The sequence below is a fragment of the Nesoenas mayeri genome (assembly GCF_963082525.1).
Source record: "Nesoenas mayeri genome assembly, chromosome: 7".
NCBI classification, from domain to species: domain Eukaryota; kingdom Metazoa; phylum Chordata; class Aves; order Columbiformes; family Columbidae; genus Nesoenas; species Nesoenas mayeri.
This window is the reverse complement of record NC_137551.1, coordinates 25,047,554-25,063,262: the sequence shown is the minus strand read 5'-3', so window position 1 is coordinate 25,063,262 and position 15,709 is coordinate 25,047,554. Positions and strand designations below refer to the sequence as shown.

The 15,709-nt window shown below is 62.7% G+C and overlaps 2 protein-coding genes across 2 annotated transcripts; one reads left to right on the top strand and one right to left on the bottom strand.

Annotated features, from left to right (window-relative positions):
• Positions 1–2,136: 2,136 nt before the first annotated feature.
• SFRP5 (secreted frizzled related protein 5) lies at positions 2,137–4,359 on the bottom strand (the record flags this gene model as incomplete). The annotated part of the gene is made up of 3 exons (XM_080347644.1): positions 2,137–2,477; positions 2,915–2,992; positions 3,807–4,359. 3 exons carry the CDS (start codon positions 4,357–4,359, stop codon positions 2,137–2,139), a joined length of 972 nt encoding a protein of 323 aa, XP_080203770.1.
• Positions 4,360–6,655: 2,296 nt separating this feature from the next.
• On the top strand, positions 6,656–13,044 carry GOLGA7B (golgin A7 family member B; the record flags this gene model as incomplete). Its single annotated transcript, XM_080347508.1, has 5 exons — positions 6,656–6,712; positions 11,917–12,042; positions 12,420–12,572; positions 12,719–12,820; positions 12,940–13,044. The coding sequence occupies 5 exons, from the start codon at positions 6,656–6,658 to the stop codon at positions 13,042–13,044; spliced, it is 543 nt and encodes a 180-aa protein (XP_080203634.1).
• Between the last annotated feature and the right edge of the window lie 2,665 nt (positions 13,045–15,709).

The following is a 15,709-nucleotide window of genomic DNA, read 5'->3' as shown; positions in this document are numbered from 1 at the left end:
CCCAAGAACTGTCAGGTTGTGTTTGTGGGTGGGGGTGTATCTGCAATGGGATGAGCACTGGGTGGGGGGTGAGAGCACTCATCTGCAGGGAAGTTGACCTGTACAGCTCAAATGGCTGGAGACAGAGAGAAGGTACGTGTCTTTCTAGAGAAAACACTTGGACCGATGAGCTGATGGCCATGTATGTCTAAACACTCCCTGGAAAGATGCTAATGATGCAAAACAGAGGGCTACAGACAAACTTGGGCTCTGGGAGATGGGGTTTTATTTGCGCACTTTAAATTTTGCAGTAAAATGACATAATTAACGATGTTTATTCCTATGGCAGCGTGCTCAGCCGCCTTGCTCTGAACATAGCTTCTAACAAGATTTTATTTTTTCCCCAGTTTTTTTTCACATTGGCTGGGGTGGAGGGTGGGGGTGCCCTGGGTGTGAGGCTGTGGCAGGGGCTGGCTGCCCTATGTCCCTGGCTGGCTGTGGGGCAGGGGCATGGCCCCCCAGCTGGATTGGGACGTGAGTGCCCATAGGGGCTCTGGGAGGTGGGGGGCAGCTGGTGGGGCTGAGGTCATGCCCAAGGAGGGGCTGCAGGAGCAGGGATCACCCTGGTGCAGGGCAGGTGCCCAGTGGCCTCATCAGCCAGGAGGAGGGTGGGTGCAGGCACCCCGCAGCCTCAATTCCCCTCTTGTCCCGGGAGGTTCACCCGCAGCAGCCCAGCTCCGGCGAGAAGCCGCAGTGTCAGGCAGCCAGGTGCTGGGTAAATATCCTGGCAGCTGTGTTCGTGCCTCCCTCACCCAGCAGGACAGACAGACGCAAGTATGTGCTGGGTAAACAGGGCTTTCTGGTGGTGCAGAGGTGAGTGTCCAGGGATGGTGGCTGCCTGATCCAGGATTGGCCCCCCACCATGCTCAGTGCCAGGCTCCCTGCATGCACCTCCTGTTCCCAGCCCACGGATCTGTGCCCTGCGGGTGACAGAGGGAGGCATCTCTCTGGCAAACACCCTCAGACCAAGCCATGGGGCTCCAGCAGTAGTGATGCCCCTGTCCCCTCCATCCTCCCAATCTCCCCCGCTCCCTGGGCTGGCGCAGAGGTGGCTGGGATGTCTGGGGCTCCAGTGATGGCTGTGACCACTGGGAACCTCGTCCCTTGGCTTGGCTGGGCTGCTCAGCCTCGGCTCTGGGCATGGTGCCTGGAGCGGGTCTGGAGCTGGAGCCCAGGGTGATCCTGCTCCCCAAGGCTGCCCCACTCAGTGGGCAGGACCAGGAGCCCCCTCCCATCCTTCCCGGGGTCCCTGAGGGAGCCCCAATGCACAGTTGCCCATGAACCACAGGGAACTGTTCACAGGCTTCTCGAGGCAGAATAATTTACTGTGGTGTGGTCAGGAAAGGGGTGCCTGGGCTGGCGGATGAGGGATTGTGTGTCGGGGGAAACAGCAGGACTGGTTTGGGTGGGGGGCTTGGAGGTGGATCTCCCCACATTGAATCATGTAGGATGGGAAGGATGGGGATGCCCAGACAGAGGCCATGCTGCTCTGGGTCTTGGGGGTCTGCAGGGACAGTGGGGCAGGAGGGACCTGCCTTGGCTGGGGTGGGTCCTTGCAAAGGTGGGATGATCCAGGGCTGGGGTGCATGCTCGGGGTGGGGGGCGGTGTGGGATGCTTTAGGGGGCATGAGGGTCTGGAACATGTTATAAGGGAGCTGGGCAAGGGACACAGGGGTGCAGGGCAGGGCTCTCAAGTGCAGTCAGGGGATCCCAAGAGGGACAAGCAGGGATCCCAAGTGCAGGCAAGGGTCCCTGGGGTGCCAGACAGGGGGCATGGGGGTAGCCCAGGGCCTCTAGTGCAGAGCAGGGCTCACAAGCATGCAGAGCAAGAGTCCTGGGTGCAGGCTGAGGTCCTGGGTATGGGCAAGGGTCCTAGGAGAAGAACAGGGGTCCCAGGGGTGCAGAGCAGGGCTTTCAGGAGGGGGCGGGGGTCCTGGCTGTGGATCAAAGCTCCTACGAATGCAGCTATGAACCCTGGGGGGGTGCAGAGCATGGTCCTGGGGTCTGACTAAGGGGCTGAGGGGAGCAGAGATGGGTTCCTGGGATGCTAGGGGTGCAGCATTGGGCCAGTGCAGGAGTCCCAGGACAGGCAGAGCCTTAGTGCTGCCCAGCCCCATAGAGCAAGGGGTGGTAGAGGGGACACGGGTAGGAGAACATGAACTTGACGGCAAACTTCATCTCCTTGTTGTGCTTCTGCCAGGGGTAGACAGCAAGGAGCAGCAGGCGGCCGCCCACCTTGCGGCCCATCACCAGGAAGCTGCCACTGAGGCTGTCAAGCTGGGGGCAGGGGCAGGCACCTGCATTTCTCATGTGCAACACCATCTTCTTGGTGTCCTTGCGCTTGAGCGGGCCCAGCTTCAGCACCTTCTTCTTCTGGGCGGCCACCAGCCGCCGCTCCCCATTTTCCTCTGTTATCTCCTTGATGCGCATCTTCACCACTGTGTGGGACAGCCGTGGGGTATGGTTGTTGGGGACATGACTGCCATGGGGCACTGCTAGGGTGCTGCTGGGGAGGGGGGTCTGGGCTAGGCACATGTACAGCACAGGGTGCAGCCTGTCCCCAGGGTGGGACCCAGAAGAAGGGTCTCTGGGAAAGTTACTGTGTGAAGAAGGGAAGGGGCTGTTGTTGGGCAGGGGTTTCAGCAGAGGCCTCCAGTGACCCTCCCAAGTGTCCCATTCTGCCTATGGCCCCACCAATGTCTTCTGTGCTGTACCCATCCCATGCACACAGGGTCCAAGGGAACGGCTTGGGAGGTCTCCCATGGAGCTGTCCCTAGAAAACTGTTCCCTCCAGCCAACACCCACCTTGGCTGTCAGAGCTGGGGGAGGGCAGCCCCTTGTCCAGGGTGGGCAGGAAGGGGACCCCAGCACTCACCGAAGTCACTGGAGCACATCTGCTCCATCATGCCATCCGCCTTGTGCTCCATCTCACACTGGGTGCAGATCTTGGACACTGCGGTGAGAGACCAGCCACTGTCACTGTTCCGTGCTGCTGACGTCTGTCACCTCGGCCAGCTACACTGGGACATGCTGGGAGACCCCCTGGCAGTCCCTCTTCTCCATGGGCAGCTGTACTGGGGTGAGGCTGGGGGCACAGAGCACCTCACTCACCTGTGTTCCAGCATCCTTGCAGGAGGGATGGGCTATGATAACACCTCCCGTCCAGCTGCCAATCTTTGGGGCAGAGCGGCAGCAACAAGGGTGGCCCCAGTCCAAATGGTGTCACAGCCCTGATCCTGACCCTGGGCTGCCTTTTGGTGTTGTCCCCTTCCCTGCCTGAGGGGACAGCCACTCTGCAGCAGTGGCGTGGGGCCAATACGCACAGGTGCTGGATGCTTTTTGCTACTGGGATGGGACCCAGTAGGAGGAAAGGGACATAGCTCTGCCATGGGTCCCCCAGAAGCTCCTGTCTCATCCCACATTCACCCCTAGTGCTGCTCCCACAGTTGCTCTGCTCTCCACTGCCCTGGGGCAGCTCTGTGCAGGCAGTGGGGTGTCTGGCTCCCCTGGGGCCAGGGTGCCTGCATCCCAGGACAGTGAGGGCTGCCCAGCCAAAGTAGCTGATGCTGCTGATACTGCATCCACTTGTGCCGTGCAGACAGAGGGTCTTTGGCCACTGCCCCAGGCCCTGCTTTGAGGGGTGAAGAGATGGGGGTGCAGGGGTTCTGCAGGGGGACCTGCATGCAGGTCTCCAGATACACGGGGACACACTGCTGGCAGGTGCCTTGCGTGTGTCCCCATCCCATTGCAGTGCCCTTCCTGCTTACCTGGTGGCGGCGTGGCCTTGCTGTTCCCAAACTGGACAGCGATGCAGAGCTCGTGGTCGGAGGGAAACTTGCCACAGTGCAGCATCTCAGGCCAGGGGAAGCCGTAGGACTCCATGACAGGGGCACAGGAGTCGCGAACCACCTCACAGAGGGAGCGGCAGGGATAGACGGGCCGGTCGAGGCAGACAGGGGCAAAGAGGGAGCAGAGGAAGAGCTGGGTGTCGGTGTGGCACTGCTTGGCGAGCAGGGGCACCCAGCTGCTGGCCTGCTGCTTGGCCTCGGCCATGGTCTCATGCTCCAGCAGGTTGGGCAGCCGCATGCGCTTGTAGCCCACGTCGCGGCAGAGCTGCATGTCTGGCGGGATGTCGAGGCACTGTGGCTCCCGCCCGTAGAAGCGCCCATGGGACAGCCCCTCGGGCTGCCAGCCGTAGTAGTCGTAGTGCTGCCCGCCGCCCGGGGACCCCGCCAGCGCCAGCGCCAGCGCCAGGGCCAGCGCCAGCAGCGCCAGCAGCGCCGTGCCCCGCTCCGCCGGGGCTTCGCCCGCCCGCGGCATCGCCGCTGCCCGTCTGCCGCCGCCGGCTGCCGAGCGGGACGGGAGCGCGGCTGGGAGCGCTGCTGCCTCCCCTGGCGCCTCCCCCGCTCGCCGCCCTTTCTAAGGAGCCCGGGGAGGCCTCGCCGGCAGCCAATCTGCTCCGGCCGCCGGGCCCCCCGGGGCTGGCCCCCCGGCCACCCCGCTGCCGCTCGCCCTCCCGCCCCGCTGCCCCAGCCCTCCCGCCCCTGGCAGGCCGGTGGGTGCGCGGCGCTGTGCACCCCTTGCCCTCCCAGGGAGCTCCCTGCACGCAGCCCCCCCAGCCAACCCTGGCTCTGTGTGCCTCTGAGTTATGCCATTTAGAAGTGCTGTCTCATCTGCCCCACGGGGATATGTTGTGGGCTCAAAGTGTCCCTGTTATCCACCAGCCCCTCTGCCCCCGTCCCACCTGGCACCCTGGAGGCATGGGGCAGGGCACCCTGGTTCCTACTCCTGTGCCCCATGGGGTATGGGTTTGAAGATGCTTGGAGTGTTGGGGATGGAGGAGCAGGACACCCCAGTGGCTTCATGCAGCAGCACTGGAGGCACCTGGAGTACCCTGTGCTAGGTGCCACGTGTGGTATCATTACCAAGGTGATGCCATGGGTATGGGATCCTTATTCCTCATAGATGGCCTTGCCAGCATGCACTTCGGGCAGCCTGTGGTCTGCTGGGCATAGACGTAGCTGGGGTTACATCTCCCAGCAAAGGGTTTGTACCCAGGCTCCGGTTGGTACCCAGGGCACAGGCAGAGCTAGAGCCCAAGTGGGGTGAGGGTACTGCTGAGGCCACATTCCCCCATCCCCTTGGAGATGGGCTAGGCTGGGGGGTGCAAGGCTCAAGACCCCATTAGAAAGCCATTTGTCTGCAGGGGTTATCTGGGGCACCCCCTCCCCTTCCCACGATCAATGCCCCTGCCTGACCAACAGGCTTTGGGCTCCCTCTGGCCTCTGCCCAGAGGATAAGGCAGCTCTATTAATGGGCAACAGAGCAAACAGCCCTGTGCAGGCAGGTGATAGCAACTGCCCTTTGCCCTGGGCTGGGGGCAGGGTCCATCCCCCCAGCCCTGGTGAGTTCCCTCTGCTTTGGGGCCGTGTTAAGAACCTCATCAGCACAACCTGCACTTACCTGCAGCCTGCCTGCCCTGCCCATGCCCTCCGTGCTTGTCACAGCACCCATCACTGCATCACCCAGGGATGCTCACTGCTGGCCTGAGGCTGGGCTGAGCTCATGCTGTCCCTCCCAAGCCCCGGAGATGGCACCGTTAATGTATAACTGCTGGGGAGCATGATAAGATAGAGTGGTCCTTTATCAGGGCTGCCCGGTAGCAGGAGGGAGGGTGCTGGAGGCATCGGGCTGTCACAGTAGTAGTGAGAGTGCCTGGAGATAAATGCTGATAGAAAATAGCTAATCCATGATGGATGTTCTGGGGCAGGGCAGTCAGTGAGCTCAACTAATTGCCATGGGAGCTGGGTTGGGAAGGGGCTGTCGAGACCTGGGAGCAGAAGTGGGGAGGTGGAGGCAAAGGGAGCTAGCGTGTGTGGGATGGGGCTGTTAGTGTGTGGGATGCTGAGCACACCTTGTCCGTGGGTGTGCGATGTCCTCAGGTTGTCCCTACAGCACTGCTAGCACTCTAGCTGTCCTGCTCTTGGCCAGGGACCGGTTCCTGGCTCTCAGCCCACCCTGTTTCCCAACTCGGTCCAGCCCCCAGCACCCACAGTCACTCCCAGGAAGGTGCTGGGGGTGCTGAGCACCCTGTGCCCACTGGCACCACACCGGGTAGAGGTGAGTGGGCTGGTTGGGCTGGAGGACAGTGGAGGGAGGAGCTTCTTGCCAGGTGGCCTGGTTCCCCCATCTGTCATGATGCCTTCATTAGAGCCACTGAGTCACCTCCTGGCATTGTGGCTAGGTTGGAGGAAGCAGGGCTGGCCGCATTAGAGGCGCGTCCATCCCCTGCTCCAGACCTGCCAGGTGACCTGGGAGCCTTGTCCCCTAGCTGAGACTGTGCCTCTGCTCTGGGGGGGTCCCTGTAGCACCCCTATTGTTTCCTTAACTCTTTCCCACTTAAGCTGTCACAGGGCTGGGGGGAGACATAGCCAGGGGAGGTAAATCTGGGCAACCTTCCCTGTGTTGGGTCTGCACAGGCTGCTCTGCTGCCTGCATGCCAATCCTCTGCGCATGCAGCCGTCTGGAGGACTGACACTTGTGCCTGTCACTCCGGGGAGCTGGCTATGCCACCGCCTCTGTCACCTTTCATGGCAGCGAGACTGGAAGAGGGGCCATGGGGACTGCCCCCTCCACGCTGGGGACCTCAGGGACGGCCAGCCAGGGTGGCATGGTAAGAGGACATCCCCTGGGGTGCCCCCTCAGAACTCCGGGCCCTCCCCAGGGACCTGTGCCTGCCCGGAGCACAGAGCAGGTCTGAGCTGGGGGGCAGGAAGCTCCTGGAAACTGAGATGCTGAGCAGGGTCCTGGCCATCTCCTCCCATCCTCCCTCATCATGTCCCCGCTCCCTCTCCCCAGGCTTGGGCAGGCTCCATTGCATCCTTCTGTCCTCCCTAGCTGTTGGTCGCGTCCCAGCCCCATGCCAGGCTTCTGGGACTCCTGGCTCTTGAGCTGTATCAGTGCTGGGCATGGGCTGCACCTGCCACAGATCAGGGACACTCAGGAGGGGACAGCAATAGGTGTCCCAGAGTGTCTGGCAGCTCCCAGGAGAAAGCACCCTTGCATGGAGAGCAATGAGGGGCTGACAGCACAGCCCCGTGGGGGTGGCCCTGCCTGGGGGGCAAGGGAGGTTGGGGCATGGCTGGGGACACTGTGGGGCCAAGCTGGCCCAGGGGTATGGGACGGTGGGCCAGACAGCGGGCAGGGGCAGCAGTGGCCGTGCACTTGCCCTGCGCCCACACATGCTCCCGCTTGCCCAGCAGCCGCAGGAATGTGTCTGGCAGTGCTCCCGGCCCAGCTGCAGGGCCGAGGCCGCCCTGGCGCCCTCCCAGCCCCCCCAGCATCTTCTGGCCCTGCCTGGCTCCTGCCAGCCTGCACGCAGACCTCTTGTTTGCTGCCAGCCCCATGGCCTCCAGCCCCCTCTGTGGGTCAAGGAGGAGGGACGTCCCGTGTCAGGACACTCCTGGGGAAGAGCCCTATTGCCTTGCAGCGCGTCACTGTGCATGAGGACACAGGGATGTGGGGACCCTCTCTGCAGTGCTGCTTGCCCTCTGAGCCACTATGGAGGTGGGAAAAGCCACTCACTTCTGTTCTCAGCACAGTCCTGCCTCCCAGCTAGCACCTTTGCCAAAGCTGGACCTTGGTGTATCCCTCTGAAATGACATCCCGCCCTGCTCACCCCTTTGCAAGATGGTTTGCATCCCTCCTGCCCATGCAGTCCAGTGGGGTGTGCGGGGGGGGCTGCCCCCACTCCACTTTGGAGCAAAGGCTCCCAATATAACAGGGTCCTGGCACCATCCACTGGGATGGACACAGCCAGACATGGCAGTGCTGTGCATGCCGCACAGTGGTGCACATCCTCATTGTGTCCATCTTCACGGCACCCAGGCTGTAGGGCCAGTGAGTCTCAGTTTGGCCAGTCAGTCTCTGTGTCCTTCATGAAGGGGCAGGCTGGGGCACTGGGAGCTGTTTTCCTGTGGTTCCAGGTGCGGGGGACACGTTCCCCCCCCATACTGGTGTACACACCTGGCATCTCCCAGGAAAGGTTATCAGCTAATCACCCTGCCCTGCTGTCTCTGCACACCTCCCAAATGTCACTGTTGTCCTCGCTGGGGTGGTGAGCTCATACTCCTCTCCTCCATCCTATTAATCAAAGCACGTCCCCCCCGCCCCCCTCCCTCCCCCCAGTGCCGTGAAAAGCACCTGCCAGGGCCTGGCCCTACCGTGGCTCCTTTGAAGTGAAGCCAGAGCTGCTGACAGCCCTGACAGACTGAGGAGGGGGCTTGGCACATAGTGGGTGCAAGATGAGGCCCCAGGGATTGGTCTTGGGCTGGCTGCAGGGCTCCAGCTCTCAACCATGTCCACCATCCACTGTGCTGGGACTGCAGGGAGGCCCAGGGTGCCGGGAGCATGTGAGCATCCGGGGACATGCTGGGCACACCCTCCAGTCCTGGCCTGGGAGTTAAGCACAGGGGCTGACCAGGGGCACCGCAGGGTCATGGCTGCCGAGGTGTGATGAGCGCAGGCACGCTGGATGTGTGGGGCTGGCCATAGGGCCCCAAGTGCATCTCAGACCTGTCCTGTGGGGCCAGGAGCAAGGGCTTCTGTGCAGTCAGGCAGAGCCAGAGGCAAGGGGAGGTCCGCAGGGTCTGTTTGTGCGACAGGACAGAGCCCCCTCGCTCCAGGCACAGGGGGGACCCAGACAGCTCTGGCAGCAGCCATGCATGCTATGCCCACCTCCACTGCCAAGCAGCCTAGAAATAGCCCCTTGGGGCTTGGCAGGTGGAACAGAAGAGCCAGAGCCCTGTTGCTGCAAGCACCCTGCCAGCCCTCTGCGTGGTGTGAGGAGGTGGGGGGACAGCAGGGTTATGCAGCACTTTGTGACTGCCCTGACCCCTTTCTGCCCTGTTCCTACTGCCTGGGATCCTGTCAGCTACACCAGTGCTGCTCCAGCCCTGCCCTGCTCCGCTGGGAGCTATGGCACAGCATGACATGGGGTGGCACAGTATGGCATGGTGTAGTATGGCAGCAGCCTGTGCCCTCTGCATGGAAACCAGCAGGGTTTGCCATACTCTGGTTAAAACTGGGAAGCCCACAATGGTGCATCCTGCATGGAAGGGCTGTCGGGCCCCAGTGGTCTCCAGAGACTTTGGGTGCTGCAGACACCACCGGCAGGGCCAGGGGCTGTGTGGGGATGTCCAAGGCTTGCCCCTGGGTGGTAGGGCTGTGGGAAGGTGGCTCCCCATGATGAAGTGAAGATGTCCCATCAAAGGACACTCCCTGTCATGTGTCCTGGTCTTACAGACAGCAAGTCTGAGTCTTGTGAGGATGCTGGAGCCCAGAACTGAGAGTCCAGAGCCTGGGCTGGGTTGTTGCAGCCAGAGAAGGGACATCCCTGGGGCAGCACCACAGCTGCACCACGCAGATGGGCAAAGTCTGGGGTGGCAGGGACAGCTGGGCTCCCCTAGCTCTTCTCAGCCCCTTGTAGAGGCGTGGGAGAGCAAACTTCATCTCCTGGCAGGGGCAGCATTGCCATGGCAACTAGCAGGCGGGCAGGCGAGCCCTGATATGGTGGTGACACGTAGCATGGGAAGGAGCTGGGATGCAGGGCCTGGGTTTGGGGGCATCTGGGGACGTGCTTGGGTGTGTTAGTGAGGGCACGTGCACCTGAGTGTGTGCCTGGGGAGTGTATGGGGGGGTGCAGGCAGGTGTGGGCATCCAAATGCACGCATGAATGCCTGTGTCTATGTGCACACATTGTGTGTGTACATGTGAGAGTACATCCCCCTGAGGGGGGTCCTTTGGCTCTGTGGAACTGTCTGGTTAGGGTGTACCCCACTGCTCTGGGGTTCAGGCTGGCAGGGACGCTCTGGACCTCAGGAGCAGTAAGTTTTCTTCCCGAAAGCCATAGGATGTGTAGCTTGGGGTTCATAGGGGAGATGAGCCCTCTGACTTGGGTCTCTGCCTGCATGTGTCCTTTGGTCCCTTGGTCACAAACCCTGCCACACTCCAGAGTACAGGGTCTGCCCATCAGCTGCTCCAGGGCTCTGCCTCTGGTTGCTCTGCCTGAAGCCTGGGCTGGTAATCAGGACAGGAAGCAGAAGTCAGCTGAAGCTGCCCCTGTTTCATCAGGGCCCCTGTGCCGCAGGCAGCCAGCTGTGCTGCGTTAGCAGCCTGGGCAGACGTGCTGGCAGGGTTCCGCACTGCCTTTAGCATCGCCCAGGTGTTGAGGGAAGGGCTGGCTGCTCTCCCGCCCGAGCAGGGCCCTGTGCCCAGCCACTCCATCCCTCCACCTCACCCCGGCCCCAGCTGTGAACACCCCCTCCTTGGCCTCTCGGGAGATCCTCTGTTCCTCCCGTTTGGCATTTCTCTGGCTCTAATTGAGCTGTCAATGGGCATAGATAACAGGGAATTCGTTAGGTCTCCACTTTGATGTCTGCCCGTGCTGTGATTGCAGCACCCACCCCAGCAGAGCTCAGTGCCAATTGCAAATCCTTTGCAAACAAACAGCTTCAGCCGAGGCCCTTTGGCACGGCAGGCTGCCAGCCCCACAGCCGGCCCCCAGATCCGGGCCAGCCCCACGGCTGCCCATGCTCCTCCGGTTACCTCCAGCAGCACCCCCTCGGCAGCCAGTCCCCCGCCAAGGACCTACAGCCGCAGGTCCGCAGCAGCCGTGCCCCGGTACCCGCAGTGCCGGCCGTACAACCGAGACCTACAGCAGCAGCTGCCGCTGGGACCAAACACGGGGCAGCCGGACCTCGGTACTGCCGTTCCCAGCAATGAGGCCGCGTTCCCCATGGGCTCCGTGCCGGTAGCGGCGGGAGCCCATCTCCGCCGCCTCTGGGCGGGCCGGGCTGGGCCGGGCGGCTGCGCACACGGGGCGGCCGGGCCCGCCTCCGCCGCTCGGCACAGCAGCACCGCGGACAGCGCCGGTCCCCCCGCGCGGCTCCGCACGGCCCGGTGGCAGCGCCGGTTCCCCCCGCGGCACAGCCCTTGCCCGCCCGGGCGCCCGCCGCGCCATGGCCACGGAGGTGGGTGAGCGGCGGCACGGCGGGGCCAGCCCGGCAGCGGGCACGACCCGGTGCCGGGCTGCGGCGGAGCCCTCCCGCTCTGCCCTCCCCGCCCGCCGCCGTCGGCTGGCTGGACGCGGGGGAGTGGGGTCTGCGGGGGGTGAAGTGCCGTGGGAGGGCAGCGTGGGACCGGGGTCCGCGAGGGTGCAGTGGGGAGTGGGTTAGTGCAGGGCTGGAAGGGGTGTGCGGTCTGTGCACAGAAAGGCCAGTGTGTATGTGGGGTGCCTGGAAGGGTGGGCGGTGCAATGTGCACTTGTTGGAGGGAGCAGCGTGGGCCTGGGGTGGGGTGTCCCGGGAGAAGGGGTGGCTGTGGGGCTTCCCCTAGATGCCCCAGGTGAGACCCAGGGACTGAAGGTCTGTGGGCACACAGCATGAGATTGCCTCATGTCACCCAAGGGGAAGTGTGCAGGGAGGGGTCTGACACAACCTGGCCACTCCATCCTCTTCTCTAGCCCCCCCCAGCTGCTCCATGGCCCAGACCTGGGGAGCTGGTGTGGGCCCTCATACCCCATGACATACCAGGGCTGGCGGTGCTGGGCTGCGCACTTGCTGCCGATCCCTTTTGTGCAGCCACCTCATGACAGCCTGGTCACCTGCTGTGCTGCCACTGCAGACCCACTGTCTGGCCTTGCTTTCCTCCTCCCAGCTGGGATCTGCTGGAGCAGCTGCATGCTGGGGGACTGCTGGGGACAGAGGGCTCATGCCCTGATGCTAGGGGGATGGCATTATTCCTGGAGTCCCCAGCCCCCAGCAGGGATGCCCATCGTCCCATGGCTGCAGCCCCTCAGCTCACCCCACCACCCCCTAGGTGCACAGCCTGCAGGAGCTGCGGCGCAGCGCATCCCTGGCCACCAAGGTCTTCGTGCAGCGGGATTACAGTGATGGGACCACGTGCCAGTTCCAGACAAAGTTCCCCCCAGAGCTGGAGAGCCGGGTAGGAAGCTTGGCAGGCTGACAGGATGGGGGGTGCCCTATGTTGGTGTCATATGGGGAAATGGGGTCTGAAGACACATAGACCTCATGGGGTGTTGTACAGCCCTGGGCCAGCTGGTGCTGCTGGGTGCATGTAATCACAGCCACCTTGCACAGTCTGCAAGGCCTTAGGTGGTCCTGTGGACCAGGAGGTGAAGGGCTGCAGGCTCAGCGTGTGTTGGCATGGGAAGGAGGTGGGCAGGGGCCAGGCAGCTGAGGCATCAGCTGGGCAGGGAGGAGGAGGTTAAGTGCTCCTCAGGGCCCACCAAGGATGGGCACAGGGCAGTGCAGGGGGTCAGCCTCTGGCCAGACTCTTCTTCATCCCAGTTTCTGCTCTAGATTGAACGGCAGCTCTTCGAGGAAACCGTGAAAACTCTTAACAGCTTCTACGCTGAGGCGGAGAAGATTGGGGGCAGCTCCTACCTGGAGGGATGCCTGGCCTGTGCCACTGCCTACTTCATCTTCCTCTGCATGGAGACGCACTATGAGAAGGTGCTGAGGCCCAGAGGAGGGCTTGGGGACAAGCATGGTTGCAGGCCTGCTGTTGGGCACAGGGATGGCACAGGGAGCAGGTGGGCTGGAGGCCAGAGCAGGCAGCAGTGCCAGCAGGCTCTGAGTGTCCCTCTGTGTGCTGGCAGGTCCTGAAGAAGATCTCCAAGTACATCCAAGAGCAGAACGAGAAGATCTATGCGCCGCGGGGGCTGCTGCTCACTGACCCCCTGGAACGTGGCATGAGGGTTGTATCCTTTGGGCAGTGGGATGCTGGGGGGATGACAAAGGCGAGGGGTGGGTGAACACCGGGAGGAGGTGCTGGGCAATGGGGCTAGCCCATCTCGTGATGATCCTTAGCAGGGCCCAGATTGAGATCTCCATCTACGAGGACCGGTGCAGCAGTGGCAGTTCCAGCAGCGGCAGCTCCAGCAGCAGCAGCGGTGGTGGGGGCGGTGGTGCAGGGGGCCGGTGACTGGCAGGGGGTCCCTGCAGGGATTTGTACTGCCGGGACAGTGGCCTCTCCGAGCTCCGCAGGCTGCACTACCAGAGCACCCGCTTCTGAGCCCAGGGCAGGTGGGGGAGCGAGGCCGGGGGCTGCCCGGCAGGGCTGCCCACCTCCCTCTGCTCTGTGCCCCTGCAGCAGCTCTGCCCCTGCTCAGACCCACTATGGGCAGGAGCTGGGGCATCCCAGGTGCTTCCCACTGAGCCAAAATGGTGCCAAGGGGCTCCCACAGCCCTTCTGGTGCTCTGTGCTGCTGCCCCTGCACCAAGAAAAGGAGCTCGCCCTGCTGTGGGCAGCCCCAGCTGGCAGTGCCCTGCGTGCCATGCATCAGGGAGCAGCGGGACCAGCAAAGCCCCAGGCAGTGCTAAGGGGAGCAGGACTTAGTCTCATGGCGATGGGCACTGCCAGCGCTTGCGGGACCCTCTCCCTGGGGCATCCCACTCTTGGTGCTGCAGGGTGGGTTCAGCTGCTCCGTGCCCACTGCTCAGGGTGACTGGCAGAGCCCTGGTGCTGCTTCATCTTGCATGATGGTGCCATGAATTCACTCCAGTCCTGCCCCATGTGCTGCCCATTGCTGCTCCCCAGCCTTGGCCAGATGCTCTGACTTATCTGGTAGCAGCATCCTTGCCAGCAGAATCCTTCAGCACTGCCCACAACACTGGGCACTTGTGTCTGCTCCCTGCTCAAGTCAGTGCCATCCCCAGCCCCATGCCCAGGACAATGAGGTGCAGCACTGGGCATGGGGCTGGTGCATCCCAGCAGATACTGCCTGCACCCAGATGCAGGGCAGCCCCTTGCCTGCTCTGCCCCATGAACTCCACCAATGGAGGGAGGGTGGCTGGTGGAGCAGCTCCACCAGGACTCTTCCTCTCCTGCTGCTAAGCACTCCCCTGCCCACCTATCCTGCATGCATCTGCCACCCCAATTCTCAGCCTGGCCTGCAGTGGGGACCCCAAGGAGCACCTGAGCCCAGTTGCAAGGTGTGGGGGTTCATGGGTCAGGGTCAGATCCAGGCGGGGAATAGGAGAGTTGCTGTGACATCCAGACCCAGAAGAGAAGAGTCCCTGCCTGTGTGCAGGGCTGAACCGAGCCAGCATTGCTCTCCTGGAGGGAGGACCCTGTTCCCTAGTGCTCCCTTTGGCTTTGTTATGGTGTGTATGCAGGGTGGCCCTGGCCCCACCCTTCCCACTGGGCCCCCCTGCATGGAGACCTTTGTCAATAAACCCTGTGCTTCATCCACTGCCATCTGTCCTGTGTCCTCCTGCACTGGAGGGGAAAGCGGGGTGATGGTGGGGGGCACATAGAGGACTGGGCATCCCCCAGCATACCAGGGTACACAGAGCTCCACAAGAAAGGTGAGCAGGGGGAAAATAAGGGGGATAGATGTGGCAGTCTACAGGGGGACAGATCTGTGCAGCCGTCATGTGGCCCTGACGACAGGGACCCACAGGGAAACCAGTGCAGGAAAGGGTTTATTCAGCCGCACTGGGCACAACTGACACAGGGCTGGAGGAGAGTAGGGGGCACCCAGGCATGCCAGGGCAGGTTAGTTGTGCCTGCAGCGCCCACCTGCGCCCAGGGAAAAGCCGTGGTAGCAGTGGCAGTGAAAGGAGCCGTGACTGTTGTGGCAGATATGGTCGCAGGGGCTGGGCCTTGCCTGGCACTCATCTATGTCTGGAAAAGAAGAGGAGAGGGTCAGGGCTGTGCCAGGGGTATGGGACTCATCGGGCGTGGGCTGGAGGGGGCATGGAGGGGAGGGATGTAGCTCTGGGACTGGGCAAAGCTGGGACACAAAGGCATGTCCAATGCCTGCAGCCACACATCTGTGGTCCTGCCACCACTTGTTGCCAAGGCTGCTGCGTGGCAGATGCCTCCTCCCCATGTTTTGGGTTGGCTGGGACCAGGGCTGTGAGCACAACAGGGCACACCAGAAAACAGCACCCCTGTTCTCAGGGCAGCACGGCTGTACCTGGCAGCAGCAGGGCTGTAGGCATGGGGGGCTGCCGGCCCCGCTGCCTGCAGGTACTCACCCCAGCACTGGCTGGCAGCGGGATCAAGGGGGTGGAAGCCTGGGTGGCAGTGGCAGGCGTGGGCCCCAGGGGTGTTGGTGCAGAGCTGGCTGCAATTGTGCAAGCCCTGGGCACACTCGTCGATGTCTAGTGGTGAGGAAGAGAGTGGCACAGGGTTACAGCACGTGGCAAGGAAAGCAGCATGGCCCTGGTGTCACGGTGTGGGCAGGGCTGCCTGCTGCACCCCAACACCTCCAGCGCTGCACATCTGGCTGTGTTCCCAGGGCTGTGAGCAGGGATGGGCAGAGCTGCCCGTGGCCACTGCACACCCTCCAGCTAGTTCTTGGCCCTGGGGCAGGAAGAACTGAGGACACTGGCTGTGCTCCCCATGCCTAAGCCCCTTCCCTGTGCAGCCCCAGGGCAGGGCAGGCAGGAGCACGGGCACAGCTCTGTCCTGCACAGCTCAGCAGGCTGGGCTAATAGACAGGTTACAGTTTATTGGGAGGGTTCTCCAGGAGAGGGGCTGGAAGACTGAGCAGGGTCTGACTCCAAACAGTGGTGTCAATACATTAAAAAACAGACCAGGAGGGTCCTTCCCCTACAGGGCTGAGGGGACCCTCCTCTGC